This window comes from Triticum aestivum, chromosome 1D, assembly GCF_018294505.1.
Source record: "Triticum aestivum cultivar Chinese Spring chromosome 1D, IWGSC CS RefSeq v2.1, whole genome shotgun sequence".
NCBI classification, from domain to species: Eukaryota; Viridiplantae; Streptophyta; class Magnoliopsida; order Poales; family Poaceae; genus Triticum; species Triticum aestivum.
This window is the reverse complement of record NC_057796.1, coordinates 196,971,423-196,991,247: the sequence shown is the minus strand read 5'-3', so window position 1 is coordinate 196,991,247 and position 19,825 is coordinate 196,971,423. Positions and strand designations below refer to the sequence as shown.

Sequence of the window (19,825 nt, the reverse complement as noted above, 5' to 3'; positions counted from 1 at the left end):
TGCAGTAGATGGTTCAACGATCCGGATACCTCCTCCTCGGGACGGCCAGTCAGCATACCTACAGACGTAACTCTGTCAATTCCTTTCCTCGCCGAATTGCACGGTGGTAAGTTTGAACACATACTAAATATGCCGCCTTGCAGCCTTTTATTTTCCTTCACGGAGTCGGCTAGCTGGGCCCGCACATCCTTCAGCTCTTTACCTAGCTGAGTCTTGCAATCTTGGAGTTGGTTTTTCTCATCAATGACCTATTTCAGCACACGTTCGCCCGCAGCATGTAGCCTTTTGGCTTCGTGTTCGTTCGCTTGCATGACTTCCAATGCCTCCTTGAGTTCCTCTGACAATCATGTCATGGTACACGCAATATTGTTAGCATCAATGGCATATAATTCTATTTTCTCGATGGAGGGGAATATTACCAGGTGACGCCCTCTTGGATTTCTCCAGATCGGCGGTAACAGCAGTTAGCTGTGCCTGGCACCCTTTTAGCTCTTGGGCTAGCAGGTCGTTCTTCTCAGTAAGAACCTGGTCATACGATGATCCTTAAATCAGTTGTACCAACTACTTTAAGTCTCGGGGGCTACTGGCATACGGTTATCATATTTGGACACAGTAAATTTACCTACACATCCTTTAAATGTTGCTTCGTGGCCCTGCCAAGCCCATTTCGATCAGCTCGGATGTATGCATCAGCCGAGCTAAAGGCATTGAATGCCTCTTCAGAGAAGCGGGGGTCTCGTAAAACGGCCCTCCGGCGCCGATGATCCATGGCACTCTCCACTTCTGAGTTGGTGACGGACATATTTTCCGAGCCCTCAGCCGAAGGACAGTCCGGCGCCTCTCCCATATCGGCCCTCATCTCTTCGGCTGGGGCTGGATCATGGCTGTTGGGAGTATATCCGGCCGGATCCCTGAACACAGTCCGGCGAACTCTTTTCCTGATGCAGGACGAACGAGCAAGTCTCAGCTGGATGCGACTACTAAAAACATATTTGCAAACCCGTACCTCTTTGACGAGGGCCCGACCGTGTCTTCGTCTGCCTTCCTCTTCGAAGGCTTGCCCGAAGCAGGAGCCGCTCTCTTCGGCACAACTCCTGGGTAACGCGGCACGTCGAGCGCCTCCCCTTTGGAGCACGAGACAGTGCGGTGGGTGAGGCGGAACGAGGGAACCCTTTCGGGGAAGACGACTCCTGGTTACTTACATGGGAGGCAGGAAGAAGACCAGGGTAGTCGGCGATGATGGCCACCTCTGTGGCGTCATAGCTTGCCTGGTAAAATACCCCGTCCGCGAGTGTCACGAATATATCTGGATCCTCCTCAAATCCAGGGTCAAGGTCCCGGTTGTGGTCCTCTGGCCGAGGAGCCCCTCGGAGACCTTTCGCCAGTGCTGTCATGAATAGACAGGTTAAAAATTAACTAAAGGTAGAAAGGTGAGTGAGTAGAGCAGAGAGGTTGGGACTTACCCAGCTAGGAGGGTCGTACATGGAATACCCGTCTCTGCACTTAATATGCATAAATTCCTCCTCCTCCCCTTTGAACAGTTCAGCCAATATTTTGGCCAGAGCGGTGGGGGTGTCCGGACCCTTCCTACCGCATCGGGAGGCATCATTTTCCCCATTATAGTGCCACATGGGAAGCCCTCGATATTGGAGTGGCTGGACACCCCGTACTATGGAGGTAGCCATTACCTCGACTATTGATAATCCAGACTGGGTGAGCGTCTTTATCTTGCCCATGAGCTGACGAACTTCCGCATTGTCACCCTCCTCAAGACTCCGAGGGCGCCAGCTGTGGCGTTTCCTCAACGGAATACTTGCGAACTCGGGGAGGCCCCTCCGGACTGGGTCTGGAAGTGCGACGTCCCCAATATAAAACCATTCGAATGGCCACTCTTCGGATGCCTTCCTTGGTGTCCCGGATAGGTATCCGGTCTCGGCGATGCGCCATATTTCAGCCCCTCCCACTTCGAAAATTGATCCCTCGTGATTGCACGGCACGAGGCAAAACAACTTTCTCCACAATTCAAAATGGGCCTCGCAACCCAGGAATAACTCGCAAAGGGCGACGTAACCCGCCATGTGCAGGAAGGAGGCCGACGTGAAGTTGTGCAGTTGGAGGCCGTAGTACTCCAGAAGCCTGCGAAGGAATCGATGAATTGGAAATTTGATGCCTCGCAGCAGAGAAGGGACGAAGCACACTCGTTCCCCCCGGATGGATTGGGGAAATCTTCGGCTTGAGCCTCGCCACTGAAGACGATCAATCCTGCTCGAACAGGGACCAAATCCGCAGGAGGGAGAAATCCCTGCGTCTGCAACTTCTTCAGCTAATCATGGGATACGGAGCACCTCTCCCACTCGCCTTTTTCTGGGCCGCATGGATAGGAGGAGGAGCTAGGAGCGCTGGCCATGTTGGGATGGTCTTTCCTGGCAATCTCTGAGGATTTTTCCGCGTGGTGCCTAATGGATCTGAGATCCAATCCCTTAAATAGACGTTTTTCCATGGCTGGGGTGTTATGTGCAAAAAGGCCCTGACCTCTCGTCTTCGCTTGACACATGGGAGCCGATGTTGTGGATACACAGAAGACGAGGAGTGCAACAGTGAATGGGACGCTGAATACATCTCGTCAAAGTCATCGGAGGAGGAACCCGCCTTGCAATGCCGAAGACTATCTGTGCGCCGGATATATCGTCATTGAAAGCCTGGTTCGGGGGCTACTGAGGGAGTCCTGGACTAAGGGGTCCTCGGGCGTCCGGCCTGTTAGCCATGGGATGGACTAATGAGCTGTGAAGATACGAAGACCGAAGACTCCACCCGTGTCCGGATGGGATTCTCCTTGGCATGGAAGGCAAGTTTGGCGATCAACTATGTAGATTCCTTTCTCTGTAACCGACTTGATGTAACCCTAGATCCCTCCGGTGTCTATATAAACCAGAGGGTTAGGTCTATAGGACAGAATACTCATTACCATAGTCATACAGGCTAGACTTCTAGGGTTTTAGCCATTACGATCTCGTGGTAGATCAACTCTTGTAATACTCATATTCATCAAGATCAATCAAGCAGGAAGTAGGGTATTACCTCCGTAGAGAGGGCCCGAACCTGGGTAAACATCGTGTCCCCTGTCTCCTGTTACTATCGACCTTAGACGCACAGGTCGGGACCCCCTACCCAAGATCCGCCGGTTTTGACACCGACACCAAGTGTAAAAATAAAAAAAGAAAGAAGAAGAAAAGGAAAAGTTGTTCTTAGACCACAGTCGACTGCCCGCAGTCGACTACAGTCTCGGGGACTACACCCAGTGGGTGCACTCAGCGTGCCCCCACTGGTCCAGTTTCCACTCGACGTGAGCCGTTCAGACCGAGTGAGAAAGTTCTGATTCTCAGACCATAGCCGACTACCCGCAGTCAACTATGGTCTTGGGGACTACACCCAGTGGGTGCACTCAGCGTGCCCCCACTGGTTCAAAGACTCAATCGACACAACCTAGTCGACTCAAGAAGCAAAACTATTCAGCAGTAAATTAAACACCCAGTGGGTGTACAAATGCAAAATGCAGACTGACGAAAAGATGCACAAGGAAATTTTTCAGGTAGCATATCCTAATAGAACAAGCAACAAGCTAAGGGATCAGTCGGTAATCAACCAACTTGGATGTTGCTCTGGAGAGCTGAGCTGGCGTCATAAGCAGCTTGACTGGCCTCCTGAACCACCTTCATCTGCTCCATCATGATGCCTGCCTGGCGTATAGCTTCCTTGGCAGCACCCACTTGGTCCTCTAGGACATGATGCGCAGTGAAGAGTGAAGACGGTGTATCGGCTGGAATCTGTGCAGTCGACGCTGAAGGTCGGGCACTCGACAATGGTACGGCAAAAGTCACAGAAGCCCGGTTGGCATCGCCGGTCTCCTGGATCGCCGGCTCTGTCACTGGTGTCGACTGAGGCAGCTTGCCAGTTGATGTCTTCCTACTTCCCCTTCCCATGGGCCTCAGCGGCACACATCCTCGTTGTCGTCTGGAAGCTCAATGACATTGGGAGGAGCTGCAAAAAGAATCAATCGCCAGGATTTAGTCGACCAACAAAATGGCTGAAACAAGTTTGCAAAAGTCATACCCGGGTTAGAAGTGACCGCGTCTTCCACATCCTCGTCACCATCCCTGTAAGCAGAAGTCCCAAAAGTAGCAGATCTGCAAGTTTCAAGATTCACTCGGTCAAATCAGGAAGAGAGTCGACAGCACAAGTCCTTGAGCAAAAAGTGAGGACAAGACACTTACGCAGAAGCGACGGGGACATCGATATTGAGCTTGTGCAGGGTCTTCCGAGACTTCGATGCTGCAACTTTGGGCTGTTTTGGAGCCTTCTCAGTCGGCACAGGGGAAGAGGTCCGAATGCGCTTGGAAGTCTGTCCGGTCGGCTTAGCCACTTTGCCACGGATACTTGCTGGGTCGTGCTTATGCTTGGAACGCCTTTCGTTGCGAGGTGGTGACTCGACTTCTTCGCCACTGCTCGAGTCTTCGCTTTCCTCATCCTCTTTTCCTCCATCAGACTGCCAATCCATGCTTTCACCTCTGCTTTCTTCTCCTTCCTGGTACTGCTCTTGCTCCCCGTTCGACATTGAGTATGTCTCTGTATAGATCTGCGAAGCAAAAGAGGTGAACAAAGGATGGTCGACTCAGTAAACAACTACAAGTCAGAATGAAAAGCACTCGGAAATAAAGAATAGACCTGGTCTGGTTGGTTGTTGGCGTTGAATGGTAAAACTCTTCGGGATCCCCTGGGGTTATCCTTGTTTCCTGTGATGCCTTGCACCCACTGCGCCACCGTCTTCTCATGAACATCCTTTGGGTGGATCCGAGTGGAATCTTCAATCCCCGAGTACATCCACATGGAGTGGTCACGAGCCTGGAGAGGCTGGATACGTCGACTGAGAAATACCTCGAGCAAATCCATACCAGTCACACCCTCATGGATCCGCTGAACTACTCGCTCCATCAACATGGTCACCTCCACCTTCTCTGCTGGAGTCACTCTCAAGGTAGTGGGTTTCTGGACTCGCTCCAAGGAAAAGGGAGGGAGACCAGTCGAATGACCAGGGGTCGACTTGTCTTTGCAATAAAACCAAGTCGACTGCCACCCTCTAACCGAGTCAGGGAGAGTCATCGCGGGAAAAGCACTCTCCCCCCTCATCTGGATGCCTAAGCCCACACACATCTGGATCACCTGGGTTTTCTCGTCACTCGGGCTAGCTTTTTTCTAGTCTGCGAGCGGCATGTGAAGATGTGCTTAAACAGACCCCAGTGCGGTCGGCAGCCCAGGAAATTCTCACACAGGGAGACAAAGGCAGCAAGGTACGTGATAGTGTTGGGAGAGAAATGGTGGAGTTGAGCTCCGAAGAAGTTCAGAAAAGCACGGAAAAAGGGATGTGGGGGCAAGGAAAAACTGCGGTCGACATGAGTGGCGAGTAAGACGCACTCGCCCTACTAAGGTTGCGGCTCATTTTCATCCCCCGGGAGCCTCCAGGAACCATGCTCAATCAGCCCGCTCTCGGCCAGATCTTGCAAGTCATCCAACTCGATTGTGGACTGGATCCAGTCGCCCTGAAACCAGCCGCGCGGCAAGCCGGATCTCGACGACGACCCGCTCCTGGCGGTCTTCTTCCCCTTCCCCTTCGCCGCCCCCTTCTTTGCACGCTCCAGCGCTGCCGTCTTTTCCTTCGCCATCGTAGCAAGAGGCGCACGGGCGGGAGGCGGCGTCGGAGCGGAAGCGGTAGCGGTGGAGAAGCAGAGGAGGAAGAAGGAGAAATTGGGGCGCACTGTGCAAAATTCCCCAACCCAACGCCTTATATGGAGTCATTTCCGAGTGACTGACGACTGGGCCCAGGCAATCCTGTCAAATCCCGTAACTGTCGCTCGCTCGGTACGTGGCGAAAAAGGTGGCGCGGAGATCGAGGCGCTCCTGCCTAATCCATCCCGATTACTGCGGCTCCTCCGTCCCACGTGCTTCCCAAAATTTTGAATCCCACAAGATCCGGGAGCAGCAGAGCAACCTGTCAGACTGAAGATTTTTTCCATAATCAACACTCGAAGCTTATCAGCAAAGTTCAGTCGACTACTTTAGAATGGATCAAGGCGATTGAAAATGAAGTCAAAGTTGTCGCATGGCTCATCAGTCTAAGGAAAACGCTTCCGCAGCGTGTAACTGAGTCAGAATCAACTTCCACTCCTTTTTCCACTCGAACCCTGAACCATTCGGGGGCTAATGATGACGACATGTACCTAGGGTAGGGTCATAGGCATGACCTAGACGCCCTCCCCAAGGACATTTACCTAAAGTCAGAAGCATTCAAGGGATACCATCATCCACTCGACTAGAAACTTTCCACTCGGAAGACTCAAGTTCATTCGACCAGGAAGTTCTCACTCGACCGTAACAAGAATCACTTGACGGATAGAAGATCTAAAGTCACTCTGTAATGGCAACAGTCAGGCGTTACTCTGTAGACTTAATGGTCATTCATGTATCTTTATTGCTGGCGTTATCAGTAACGCCCTATCTTTATGTACCTTAAACCCTGTGTAACTAAGGGCCGGAGGGGCTTGGCGAACTCTATATAAGCCACCCCCCTCCTCAGGGACAAGGGTTCGCACCCCCTGTAACTCCACCACATAATCCAATCGACCGAGCTCCCAAGCACCGAGACGTAGGGCTATTACTTCCACCGTGAAGGGCCTGAACTCGTAAACCTTGTGTGTACAACTTCACCATAGCTAGGATCTTGCCTCCTCATACCTACCCCCATTCTACTGTCAGTCTTAGAACCACGACACCTGGTACTTTCATGCGTGTGATGCATTATGTTCTTCGCCCCTACATTGGCGTATTTATTGTGGACTACTTTGATGATATACATGTGTTTAGCGAGTCTCTAGAAGCTCATGTCACCCATCTTAGATCCATTTTGCAAACTCTTAGAAACAAGCGACTTTATGCTAATATGGAGAAATGCAAATTTGGTGTTGGCAAGCTTGTTTTCTTGGGCTTTGTTGTGTCTTCTAAGGGTGTTCGTGTCGATGAAGCTAAAATTGAGGCTATTAAAACTTGGCCACAACCAACCAACTTGCAACAAGTGCGTAGTTTCCTTGCCTTAGCCGGTTTCTATCGTAGATTCGTTAAGGACATTGGCACGATTGCCTCACCTTTGCATGCCCCGAGTAAGAATAATGCACCATTTGTTTGGGGACCGTCCCAAGATAATGGCATAGGAGGTGTGTTGATGCAAGAGAAGCGTCGAATAGCTTACTTTAGTGAGTAACTTTTCGGAGCACAACTTAATTATCCCATTTATGACAAAGAGTTATATGCTTTAGTGAGAGTCTTGCATGTGTGGGAACATTATCTTCACCCTTATGAATTTGTCATCCATACGAATCATGAAACACTTAAATATCTTAAGAGTCAAACGAAATTGAATAAGCGACATGCCAAATGGAGTGAGTTTATTGAGTCATTTCCCTATGTTATCAAGTACATCAAAGGTAAGTCAAATGTTGTTGTGGATGCTTTATCCCGCAAATGCATGCTTGTAACTCAACTTGAATTGAATGTCATAGACTTTGAGCACATAAAAGACTTGTATGCGCATGATCCTACTTTTGCTATTCCTTATGCCAAATGCTTGACGCATACATCTTGAGAACGCTATTACATTAAGGATGATTATCTAATGAGAGCTAACAAACTTTGTATACCCGAGTCTTCTCTTCGTTTGTTACTTTTGCAAGAGGCTCATGGAGGAGGACTTATGGGTCACTTTGGCCGTGACAAGACATTTGCCACGCTCTCCAAGAACTACTTTTGGCCCAATATGTTTCGCGCCTCTCCCGCTACACCAAGCATTGCTCTACATGTCGCAAAGCTAAGTCAAAAGCTCAATCCCATGGTCTCCATATGCCACTTCCTATTCCATATCACCCATGAGAAGATGTGGGCAGCTTCCCCTTCTCTTAGCCTGACATTTTTCTTCTATTTGCAGCATGACAAATCCCTGAAACGCGTGATAATATTTTCACTATGGCACACCAATACTTTCTTTTAGTATGACAAATCTTTCTGTTATAGCATGGTTTTTCTTTTGAAATGTTTGTTCGCAGGAGCCTCCTAGAGCAAACGACACTGTCTGCTTGCGTGAGCCTCCCAGAGCGAACGATCGCTCGCTCCAAAGACACCAAAGACGGTACGATTCCTCACCATTAGCATCCATAATACGACACACTGTCGGCACCATATTTGCTAACTCATCATGCTTGATCAAATAGATTCATGAACCATGCAGGTTGGAGTATTGTCTCTATTTCTTTTTACCCTGAATATAAATTTTTTCATAAGTGAAATTTCAACAAGTTTGACCAAGATCATAAGAAAAATATGAACTTTCACAACATATTAAATCAATATCATTAAATGCATCATGGAATTGCCTTTTATACTATATATATCTTCAGTATTGCAGATGTCAATAGTTTTAATATAAATTTGGTTACATATCTTCTGACTTAAGACAAATCTTATATGCGAAGTACTCTATGTAAATAAACGTCTTATAATTGTTTATAAAGGTTGTGAAAAGAAATAGAGGGAGTACAAGATAACCATCATAGTGTAATTTACTATAAACATCTATACCACACGGTAGATGTGATAAGCAAATTGAAATTAAGGTACGATACTAAACATTTGCCCCCTGGTCCAAGAAAGAGCCATTGGATTACTCCCCAATCACCATTCGCCAAGGCATGTCCCGAGATAACCACAACCTTGAGTGCTTGACCGAACCACCAACCGTTGTTTCCCCGGGGGCGGGGGTCAAGTGCATCAACCTACCTAGATAAGGTTTCCACGGCCCCACCTTGAGCCGCACCCGGCATCCCAAACAAAGCAAAACCAAGGGAGCCCCCTGATTTCCTCCTTCCGCTCCTACGGGACCCACTAATCCACTGCACCTCATCCGGTCCGCCTTGAAAAAAGAAAATATCCGATGGCCGATACTGCCATGTCGGCCTAGGCTTCTGCTGGACCCATCTGTCAGCGAACGTCTTAGCCAGTTGGTGCGTGACGCACACCGGGGCGCAGCGCCCGTAGGTGGACGTTGCTTCCGGATATTTCTCCGTGGGCCCTGGCTCGGCAGGAAACCCAACTCCGCCTCGTTCCACCAGTAATGTACCCACGCGATTACCTACTTTCAATGCCAAGAAGGTCCCACCCACGAGCGGACACACCTGTCAGCGAGAAAGAGTAAACATCGTGTCTTTTTGGCGCGTGAACGACGGATTGTTAATGCTCCACTGGATCGCGCAAAGGACTGCCACGCGGGCCCCGTTCACTGTTCCTCGTCGCCTCCCCAACCCCTCGAGAGTGGCAACAAAAGGAGGAGTACGGCTCGGATTAGAGTTGGACTCAGCAAAGAGCGCAGCAAAAGTGGTGGGAAAGCAATCCAAGCCCGCAGCTTAAGGGGGAGGCAGCGGAGCACAATCCAGTCCAATCCGATCACCACCCGAGTAGACCAGACCAGACGGGAGGAGGAGGAGGAGGAGGTTTAGCTAGGGTTCTCGCCGGCGGTCCATCGATCGGCTCATCGATGCGGAGGTTCCAGGAGTCCGTCAAGGCCCTCGAGGCCGACATCCAGCACGCCAATGCGCTGTGAGTGCAACGACCCTCCCCAATTCCCCAGATTCTGCGTGCGCTTTTCGTCGTTGATGTGCCTCGCTGATTAATTTGGCTGCGTCCTCTGCTCCTGGTGCGCAGGGCGTCGGAGTTCATGAGGGACTACGACGGGTCGGTCATCCAGATGCGGATGGCCTACAGCGCCGTAGCGCATGTCCTCGTCCAGTGGACCGACTGCCGACTCGCCAGCGCGCTCGGCCTCCTCAAGATTATGATTTACAAGGTGCTCACTGAATTTCCTCGCAGCCCTTCTGCAATTTCAGCGTTTTGCTCTTGTCCGATTAGTTCTTCGCATCTGCTTGCTGACTGGATTTTGATAAATTTCTGGTAACGCAGGTGTACGCGGAGGATGGCACGACGACCTTGCCAAGTTGGGAGAGGGAGGCCAGCATCAGAGAATTCTACGGTACTTTTCTTAATTGTTATTACCTCTCAATCCAAGCAAAACCATGGAAGCAGCAGAGTCCTGCTGTTTCCCTAGATAGAAAAAAAAACATGGATGACTCCACATGTTCATCGATAGTGTTTGCGTCGCGGCAGGTGTTATATTCCCGTCGTTGCTTCAGCTGCCAAGCGGGATCACTGAACTGGACGACAGGAAGCAAAGGAGGCTGTGCGTGGACAAGTTCAAGAGAAGGGATGGCGATTTCTCTCAGCTGGATTTGGAGAGGGAGGTCGAGTGTGGGATTTGTCTCGAGGTGAACGCTAAAATCGTGCTGCCCGACTGTACGCACTCCTTGTGCTTGAGGTGCTTCGAAGAATGGTATGAAATTCCCTCGTCTCCCTCATTCGATTGCCTGCAAAAGTCATTGCTTTAATCATTTGCGCAATTTTTTTTATAGCTTATATGTAGCCAAGTAGTTCATCTGCCATCTACGCCTTATCCTACTGATCTAACTGACAACCTGTTTCCCCAGCTTTGGTGTGATGGTATTATTTATAGTTCAACAATCTGTTTCGATTACCAAAACACAATCTGTTTTGTTTTGGATGCATTTCATAACGCTCATAAAGAAAGGGTAAACTTTTGTAGTTCAACAATCCGTTTTCTTTTCAGGCAAGTTCAACAATCAGTTGCATGCATGCAGATTATGCCAAACAGAGCCCCAACATTTATTTAAATTATGAGAAACATTTACATACACAAAGCCTGCTTCATATGTTCGTCAGGTTCTCTCAATAAATCTGAGATGTTCAGCTCAATGCTTTAATTACCTCAGGAGATTTGCTTCACTTTCTTCATGTCATTATTTAACACTAATTGGATTTCATATTGTGTTCGTTAGTCATCGAGCAAAACAATTCCATCCATGCTCTTCCTGCCTAACTTGTCACACTCTTCACTCTGTTCCAATTTGCCGGACCACTTAATACGTTTGATGACGACGATAACAAGGTTCACTCTCCTCGCAGGAATGCTAAATCAAAGTCGTGCCCCTTTTGCCGCGCCTGTCTCCAAAAGGTGAAGCCGAGCAGTCTGTGGGTGTACACCGATGATCGTGATGTTGTAGACATGGATGCATTGACGAGTGAAAACATTAGGAGATTGTTGATGTACATAAATAAGCTGCCACTTGTAGTCCTCCATGTTGTTGACCTTGACATTTATGAGTACCATAGCAAATAGAATGCCTTGTTCACACTTGATTGTGTTCAGTTCAGCACCGAGTTGATTCTACTGATTCTGTCATTCTGAGTTCTTCGAGTCGACAGAAACCAATTAGTTGCTGCCGAGGTTAGGTTTACAAAACGTATCGGGCAGAAGGTTAGATGATTCGGAATACTTAAATAGGAAATTACATTAAATCGCAAAGCTCCCGTAGCTCAGTTGGTTTGCCACGAGAAAATAAATAATTAAAAAAAATTATTTTTACTGCCTTGAAGAAACTTGGTGGTTCACATAATCCGTTGATGTATTTTTTTCCAGTTTCATTACCCCTAAACAATCCAATACTGACCAAAAAAACTTTTTCCTGTTCATTACCCCCTAAACAATCCAATACCGACCAAAAAACGCCTCTGGGTGGTTTGCCTCGAGCTAGTGCTGACGTGGCAATGGTGCTTGGGCACTTAAATAATTGAAAAATAAACAATTGAAGAAAAAAAAATCATTTTTACTGCCTTGAAGAAACTTGGTGGTTCACATAATCCGTTGATGTACCCTCTAAACAATCCAATACCGACCAAAAAACATTTTCCAGTTTCATTACCCCCTAAAAAATCTAATACCGGTCAAAAAACGACTTTGGGTGGTTTGCCTCGAGCTAGTGCTGACGTGGCAATGGTGCTTGGGCACTTAAATAATTGAAAAAAAATCATTTTACTATCTTGAAGAAACTTAATGGTTCACATAATCCGAAACTTGGTTCACATAATCCGTTGATGTTCTTTTTCTGTTTCATTACCCCCTAAACAATCCAGTACCGACCAAAAAACGCTTCTGGGTGGTTTGCCTCGAGCTAGTGCTGACGTGGCAATGGTGCTTGGGCACTTAAATAATTAAAAATAAATAATTGAAGAAAAAAATCATTTTTACTGCCTTGAAGAAACTTGGTGGTTCATATAATCCGTTGATGTACCCTCTAAACAATCCAATACCGACCAAAAAACTTTTTCCAGTTTTATTACCCCCTAAAAAATCTAATACCGGTCAAAAAAACGCCTTTGGGTGGTTTGCCTCGAGCTAGTGCTGATGTGGCAATGGTGCTTGGGCACTTAAATAATTGAAAAAAAATCATTTTACTATCTTGAAGAAACTTAATGGTTCACATAATCCGAAACTTGGTTCACATAATCCGTTGATGTTCTTTTTCTGTTTCATTACCCCCTAAACAATCCAGTACCGACCAAAAAACGCTTCTGGGTGGTTTGCCTCGAGCTAGTGCTGACGTGGCAATGGTGCTTGGGCACTTAAATAATTAAAAATAAATAATTGAAGAAAAAAAAAATCATTTTTACTGCCTTGAAGAAACTTGGTGGTTCATATAATCCGTTGATGTACCCTCTAAACAATCCAATACCGACCAAAAAACTTTTTCCAGTTTTATTACCCCCTAAAAAATCTAATACCGGTCAAAAAAAAGACTTTGGGTGGTTTGCCTCGAGCTAGTGCTGACGTGGCAATGGTGCTTGGGCACTTAAATAATTGAAAAAAAATCATTTTACTATCTTGAAGAAACTTAATGGTTCACATAATCCGAAACTTGGTTCACATAATCCGTTGATGTTCTTTTTCTGTTTCATTACCCCCTAAACAATCCAGTACCGACCAAAAAACACTTCTGGGTGGTTTGCCTCGAGCTAGTGCTGACGTGGCAATGGTGCTTGGGCACTTAAATAATTAAAAATAAATAATTGAAGAAAAAAATCATTTTTACTGCCTTGAAGAAACTTGGTGGTTCATATAATCCGTTGATGTACCCTCTAAACAATCCAATACCGACCAAAAAACTTTCTCCAGTTTTATTACCCCCTAAAAAATCTAATACCGGTCAAAAAAACGCCTTTGGGTGGTTTGCCTCGAGCTAGTGCTGACGTGGCAATGGTGCTTGGGCACTTAAATAATTGAAAAAAATTCATTTTACTATCTTGAAGAAATTTAATGGTTCACATAATCTGAAACTTGGTTCACATAATCCATTGATGTTCTTTTTCTGTTTCATTACCCCCTAAACAATCCAATACCGGCCAAAAAACGCCTTTGGGTGGTTAGCCTCGAGCTAGTGCTGACGTGGCAATGGTCAAAGGTGGTTTTACCCTGAAGAAACTTGGTGGTTCACATAATCTGCTAATGTTTTTTTTTCTTGTTTCATTACCCCCTAAACACTCCAATACCGACCAAAGAACACCTTTGGATGGTTTGCCTCGAGCTAGTGCTGACTTGGTAATGGTGCTTGGGCACTTAAATAATTGATTCTTTTTTTCATTTTACTACCTTGAAGAAACTTGATGGTTCACATAATCCGCTGATTTTTTTCCTGTTTCATTACCCCCTAAACAATCCAATACCGGCCAAAGAACGCCTTTTGGTGGTTTGACACTGGTGCTTGGGCACTTAAATAATTGAAAATATTTCATATTACTACCTTGAAAAAACTTGGTTCACATAATCCCACCAGGAGCAACATTGCTTGGGCACATAAATAATTGAAAAAAAATCATTTTACTACCTTGAAGAAACTTGGTGGTTCAAATAATCCGAAACTTGGCGGTTCACATAATCTGCTGATGTTTTTTTTCATGCTTCATTACCCCCTAAACAATCCAATACTGGCCGAATAACACCTTTGGGTGGTTTGCCTCGATCTAGTGCAGATGTGGCAATAGTGCTTGTGCACTTAAACAATCCAATACCGGCCAAAGAACGCCTTTGGGTGGTTTGCCTCGATCTGCTACAGCCCAAGCCTACCGGTGATGGGCCCCGCTCCGCTCGCTCGTCAGAAGTCCGCCTTTCTTTTTATACTTGAATTTGCACCATAACATAACAAGAATACATGCATTAGCATCTACGACCAGGCTCCCCAAATCGCCCTCAAATGCCTCGGCGGGCTGACTAGTCACAAAAAACGACCAAGCCGGACGCCTCAAACGCCCGGGCTGACCGGCACCCCTCATATCTAGCTCAAATATGGGGCGGGTATGGGGTGCTCGAGCGCGCCTGGGCATGTCTGCCACGAAGGACTGAGGATGGGGTCCCACGCGGAATCGCCCAAAAACCCGGCGGTCTCACGGATGCTTCTTCCGTCGTGTATTGTGAACCCGCGTGGCGCCGCTCTGGCTTGCAGCCCGAGGCCAAATCCAGTTATTTAAGCCGGCCGACGTCCCCCAACCCTAGCCAGTCCACCTCCTCCCTCTCTGCGCCGCCACCCAAGCCCGTCCGCCTCCTCTCCCCCGCTCTCCCACGCTCTCCGGCATCGCCATGGTCCGACAGAAGATCACCACATACACTATGCTAACTCCAGAGCGCCGAAGGCAGATCGTGGAGGAGATCCAGGCTAGGCGCGCCGCCCGCATCACTGCCGAGCTACCTCCAGACTCGCCGAAACCGGAGGAGGACGAAGGAGAGCAGCTGCTAGAGCCGATGGAGGTGGCGGATCCGGAGGAGGACGAGGCGGAGCGGCCTGCTCCGGGGTTCACCATTGAGGAGGCGAAGGCGGAGTTCGCTGTCGCCCAAGCCGCGAAGATGGCAGAGCAGCAGGCCATCCTGGAGTCCATCCAGGATGAGGCCTATGTGGAGGTTAACCGGGAGTTTCTCCGGCAGGAGCAGGCGGCGACTGATACGTCTCCAATGTATCTATAATTTTTTATTGTTCCATGCTATTATATTATCTGTTTTGAATGTTTTATATGCATTAATATGATGTTTTATATTATTTTTGAGACTAACCTATTAATCTAGTGCCCAGCATGAGTTTCTATTATTTTCTTGTTTTTGACTTTTACAGAAAAGGAATATCAAACGGAGTCCAAACGGAATAAAACTTTACGGTGTTTTTTCTTGGACCAGAAAAAACCCACGAGACTTAGAGAGGAGGCCAGAAGACCTACGAGGCGGCCACAAGCCGTAGGGACCTTTCAACCCTAATCTTCACACTATAAATCCTCAAATACTCCCCTATACCAGAGGGCACACCAAAAATACTTTTCCACCGTCACAAGTTTCTGTTCTCGTGAGATCCCATCTTGGGGCCTTTTCCGGCACTCCGTCGGAGGGGGATTCGATCACAGAGGTCCTTTACACCAACCTTGCTGCCCTTCTGATGAAGCATGAGTAGTTTACCACGACCCTAAGGGTCCATAGCTAGTAGCTACATGGCTTCTTCTCTAACTCTGATCTTCAATACAATGTTCTCCTTGATGTTCTTGGAGATCTATTCGATGCAATATTTTTTTGCGGTGCGTTTGTTGAGATCCGATGAATTGTGGATTTATGATCAGATTATCTATAAATATTATTTGAGTCTTTTCTTGACTCTTTTATGCACGATTGAGATAGCCTGGTATTTCTCTCTGATCTATCGATTTGGTTTGGCCTACTAGATTGGTTTTTCTTGAAATGAGAGAGGTGCTTTGTGATGGGTTCAATCTTGCGGTGTCCTCACCCAGTGACAGTAGGGGTATCGAGGCACGTATTGTATTGTTGTCACTAAGGATAAAAAGATGGGGTTTATATCATATTGCTTGAGTTTATCCCTCTACATTATGTCATCTTGCTTAAGGCGTTACTCTGTTCTTATGAACTTAATACTCTAGATGCAGGCATGATTCGGTCGATGTGTGGAGTAATAGTAGTGATGCAGAATCGTTTCGATCTACTTGTCACAGACGTGATGCCTATATTCATGATCATTGTCTTAGATATCGTCGTAACTTTGCGCTACAGTAATTTGTTTACCCACCCTATGCTTTTTTCGAGAGAGAAGTCTCGAGTGAAACCTATGGCCGTCGGGTCTATTTTCCAACACATATTTTCAGATCTATAAACCGAAAACCCAAAAACACTGTGCTGCAATTTATTAATATTTACTTTAGTTTGCCTTTTATTTATCTTTTAAATCTATCTCTATTATATCTCACTTTTGCAAGTGGCCGTGAAAGGGATTGACAATCCCTTATTCGCATTGTGTAAGTGTTTGTTAGTTTGTGCATGTGCGTATATTGGAGACTTGTTTGTGCTCCTACCGAATTGATACATTGGTTCTTAACTGAGGAAAATACTTATCTCTACTTTGCAGCATCACCCTTTTCTCTTCAAGGGAAAACGCAAGCTCAAGAAGTAGCAACGACCGACGCGCTCTTCGCCGAACTCGGCGAGGAGATAGAGGTGGAGGCCGGAGGAGCTAGAGCTGCAGCGGCCGCCCATGTACCCGGAGCCGGGCACCAAAATAGTTGACATCTCCGACAAGGAGTAGCTAGGTGATCTACGTGGTACATAGGTTTTTTTGTTTGCATGCTTTTGTATGAATTTAAGAATTTAGTATGAGGTGTCAGGATGCAGTTGCGGTGAGGATTGCCTGTAACTTCCTGTGGGCGCATCCACGGGCGTTTGATGAGCCGGATTTGACCATCGCGGTTGTAGAGCTATTTTTTTAAATAATACATTTTTTTATTAATTTGCACAAATATTATGCCACAAAAATGATTTTCAAAAATAATACAACGTCGGCCCACAGCAGGCCGACTGGTCCTAGTCGGCCCACAGCAGGCCGACTGGGGTCCTATCCGCTTGCTGCTGGCCGATTGGCCTATCGGCCACCAGGTAAAGTCCAGTCGGCCAACTGGGGGCTGACAAGGTCCAGTCGGCCTGCTGTGGGCTGACAGGAACTAATTGGCCTGCTGTGGGCCGACAGGAACTAATTGGCCTGCTGTGGACCGACTGGTGCATGCATACCATATTACAGATTTTTTTGCCCCGTACGATATTACAGATTTTTTTTCCAAAACTATGACGTATTTTCGCACAACCCTTTCCCCTCAATATTTTCCCGCCAACCGTTTCTCATCCACCGTTTCCCGCCATATGTTCCCGCCAACTCTTTCCCGCCACCCGTTTCCTGCCATATGTTCCCGCCAACTCTTCCCCGCCACCCGTTTCCCGCCATATATTCCCGCCAACTCTTTCCCGCCATACTGCAGTCGTTCTTTCCCGCCATTTTCTCCTCTCTACCTATAAAACCCCCTTCAGACGGAGGTGGATAAGCATTCCAGTGTAGTGTAGTTGAGATGTCGCATTATCCTTTCGATCGTAGTTTTCACCCTGGGATGAGCAGGACTCTTCTGAGGCTAGCTACCGATTTCAGGATGGACAATAGGATAGTTCCATGGGACGAACTCACCGGTAGTGACACCATAATGAATGAGTTGGCTCACGAATTACGTAGGTCTGGGTGGCCTGAAAGGACCTATGAGGAGGTACGTAAAGAACTTCTTAGGTTGCATGAAAGGTGGAAGAAGGTAGTGGTGCCGAATAGTGAAACTTTCAGAAGGATTGCAGCAAATAATCCATGTTTATGGACTGAGGAGAGCGAGGACGAAGATGATATCTTCATGCCGCCGCTTCCGGGTTCTGCATCGTCGAAGGGCAAGGTTTCTGCATCGTCGAAGGGCAAGGTTTCTGCATCGTCGAAGGGCACGACTTCTTCATCGTCGAAGGGCAAGAGTTCTTCACCGTCGAAGGGCAAGAGTTCTGCATCGATCGAGAATGATGATGATGACTTCATGTAGTTTTTATGCTGTATGTTGCAAGTTCTGTTGGAAATATGCCCTAGAGGCAATAATAAAATGGTTATTATTGTATTTCCTTGTTCATGATAATTGTCTATTGTTCATGCTATAATTGTATTAACTGGAAACCGTAATACATGTGTGAATACATAGACCACAACATGTCCCTAGTAAGCCTCTAGTTGACTAGCTCGTTGATCAATAGATGGTTATGGTTTCCTGACCATGGACATTGGATGTCATTGATAACGGGATCACATCATTAGGAGAATGATGTGATGGACAAGACCCAATCCTAAGCATAGCACAAGATCGTGTAGTTCGTTTGCTAAGAGCTTTTCTAATGTCAAGTATCGTTTCCTTAGACCATGAGATTGTGCAACTCCCGGATACCGTAGGAATGCTTTGGGTGTACCAAACGTCACAACGTAACTGGGTGGCTATAAAGGTGCACTACAGGTATCTCCGAAAGTGTCTGTTGGGTTGGCACGAATCGAGACTGGGATTTGTCACTCCGTATGACGGAGAGGTATCTCTGGGCCCACTCGGTAATGCATCATCATAATGAGCTCAATGTGACTAATGAGTTAGCCACGGGATCATGCGTTACGGAACGAGTAAAGAGACTTGCCGGTAACAAGATTGAACGAGGTATTGGGATACCGACGATCGAATCTCGGGCAAGCAACATGCCGATAGACAAAGGGAATTGTATACGGGATTGATTGAATCCCCGACATCGTGGTTCATCCGATGAGATCATCGTGGAACATGTGGGAGCCAATATGGGTATCCAGATCCCGCTATTGGTTATTGGCCGGAGAGGTGTCTCGGTCATGTCTGCATGGTTCCCGAACCCGTAGGGTCTACACACTTAAGGTTCGGTGACGCTAGAGTTGTTATGGGAAATAGTATGTGGTTACCGAAGGTTGTTCGGAGTCCCGGATGAGATCCCGGACATCACGAGGAGTTCCGGAATGGTCCGGCGGTGAAGATCGATATATTGGACGAAGGGTATTGGAGTCCGGAAGTGTTCCGGGGGTACCAGGCTATGGCCAGCATGACCGAAAGGTGTTTCGGGAGCCCCGGCAAGTGTTGGAGGGCCTCATGGGCCAAAGGGGAAGGGGCAAACCAGCCCACTAAGGGGTGGTGCGCCCCCACACCCTTTCCCACGTTACTTGGGGAGGTGGGGCGCCTCCACCTGGCTTGGGAGGCAAGCCTCCACCTGCTTGGCTTGGGGGGCAAGTCTCCCTAGGATTTTCCCTAGGGAGATCCAATCTGCTTGGCCGCCGCCCCCTAGGGGAAACCCTAGGGCGCCTCCCCCTCTCCCCTTGCCCCTATATATAGTGGAGGGGTGGGAGGGCAGCCGCACCTCTTCCCTGGCGCAGCCCTCCCTCCTCATACACCTCTTCCTCCTCCGTAGTGCTTAGCGAAGCTCTGCCGGAGAACCACGAGCTCCATTGCCACCACGCCGTCGTGCTGCTGGAGTTCTCCCTCAACTTCTCCTCTCCCCTTGCTGGATCAAGAAGGAGGAGACGTCCCTGGGCTGTACGTGTGTTGAACGCGGAGGCGCCGTCCGTTCGGCGCTAGATCGGATCTTCCGCGATTTGAATCGCTGCGAGTACGACTCCATCAACCGCGTTCTTGTAACGCTTCCGCTTAGCGATCTTCAAGGGTATGAAGATGCATTCCCTCTCTCTCGTTGCTAGCATCTCCTAGATTGATCTTGTAGGAAAATTTTGAATTATTGCTACGTTCCCCAACAGTGGTATCAGAGCTAGGTCTATGCGTAGATTCTATGCACGAGTAGAACACAAAGTAGTTGTGGGTGATGATTTGTTCAATTTGCTTGCCGTTACTAGTCTTATCTTGATTTGGCGGCATT

At 47.7% G+C, this 19,825-nt stretch overlaps 1 protein-coding gene across 1 annotated transcript; it reads left to right on the top strand.

Moving 5' to 3' along the window:
- The first annotated feature begins 9,409 nt into the window (after positions 1-9,409).
- Positions 9,410-11,359, top strand: LOC123180943 (E3 ubiquitin-protein ligase AIRP2). Its single transcript, XM_044593137.1, has 5 exons — positions 9,410-9,693; positions 9,799-9,940; positions 10,054-10,123; positions 10,258-10,480; positions 11,131-11,359. Exons 1-5 carry the CDS (start codon positions 9,632-9,634, stop codon positions 11,342-11,344), a joined length of 711 nt encoding a protein of 236 aa, XP_044449072.1. The 5' UTR covers positions 9,410-9,631; the 3' UTR covers positions 11,345-11,359.
- Positions 11,360-19,825: the final 8,466 nt, after the last annotated feature.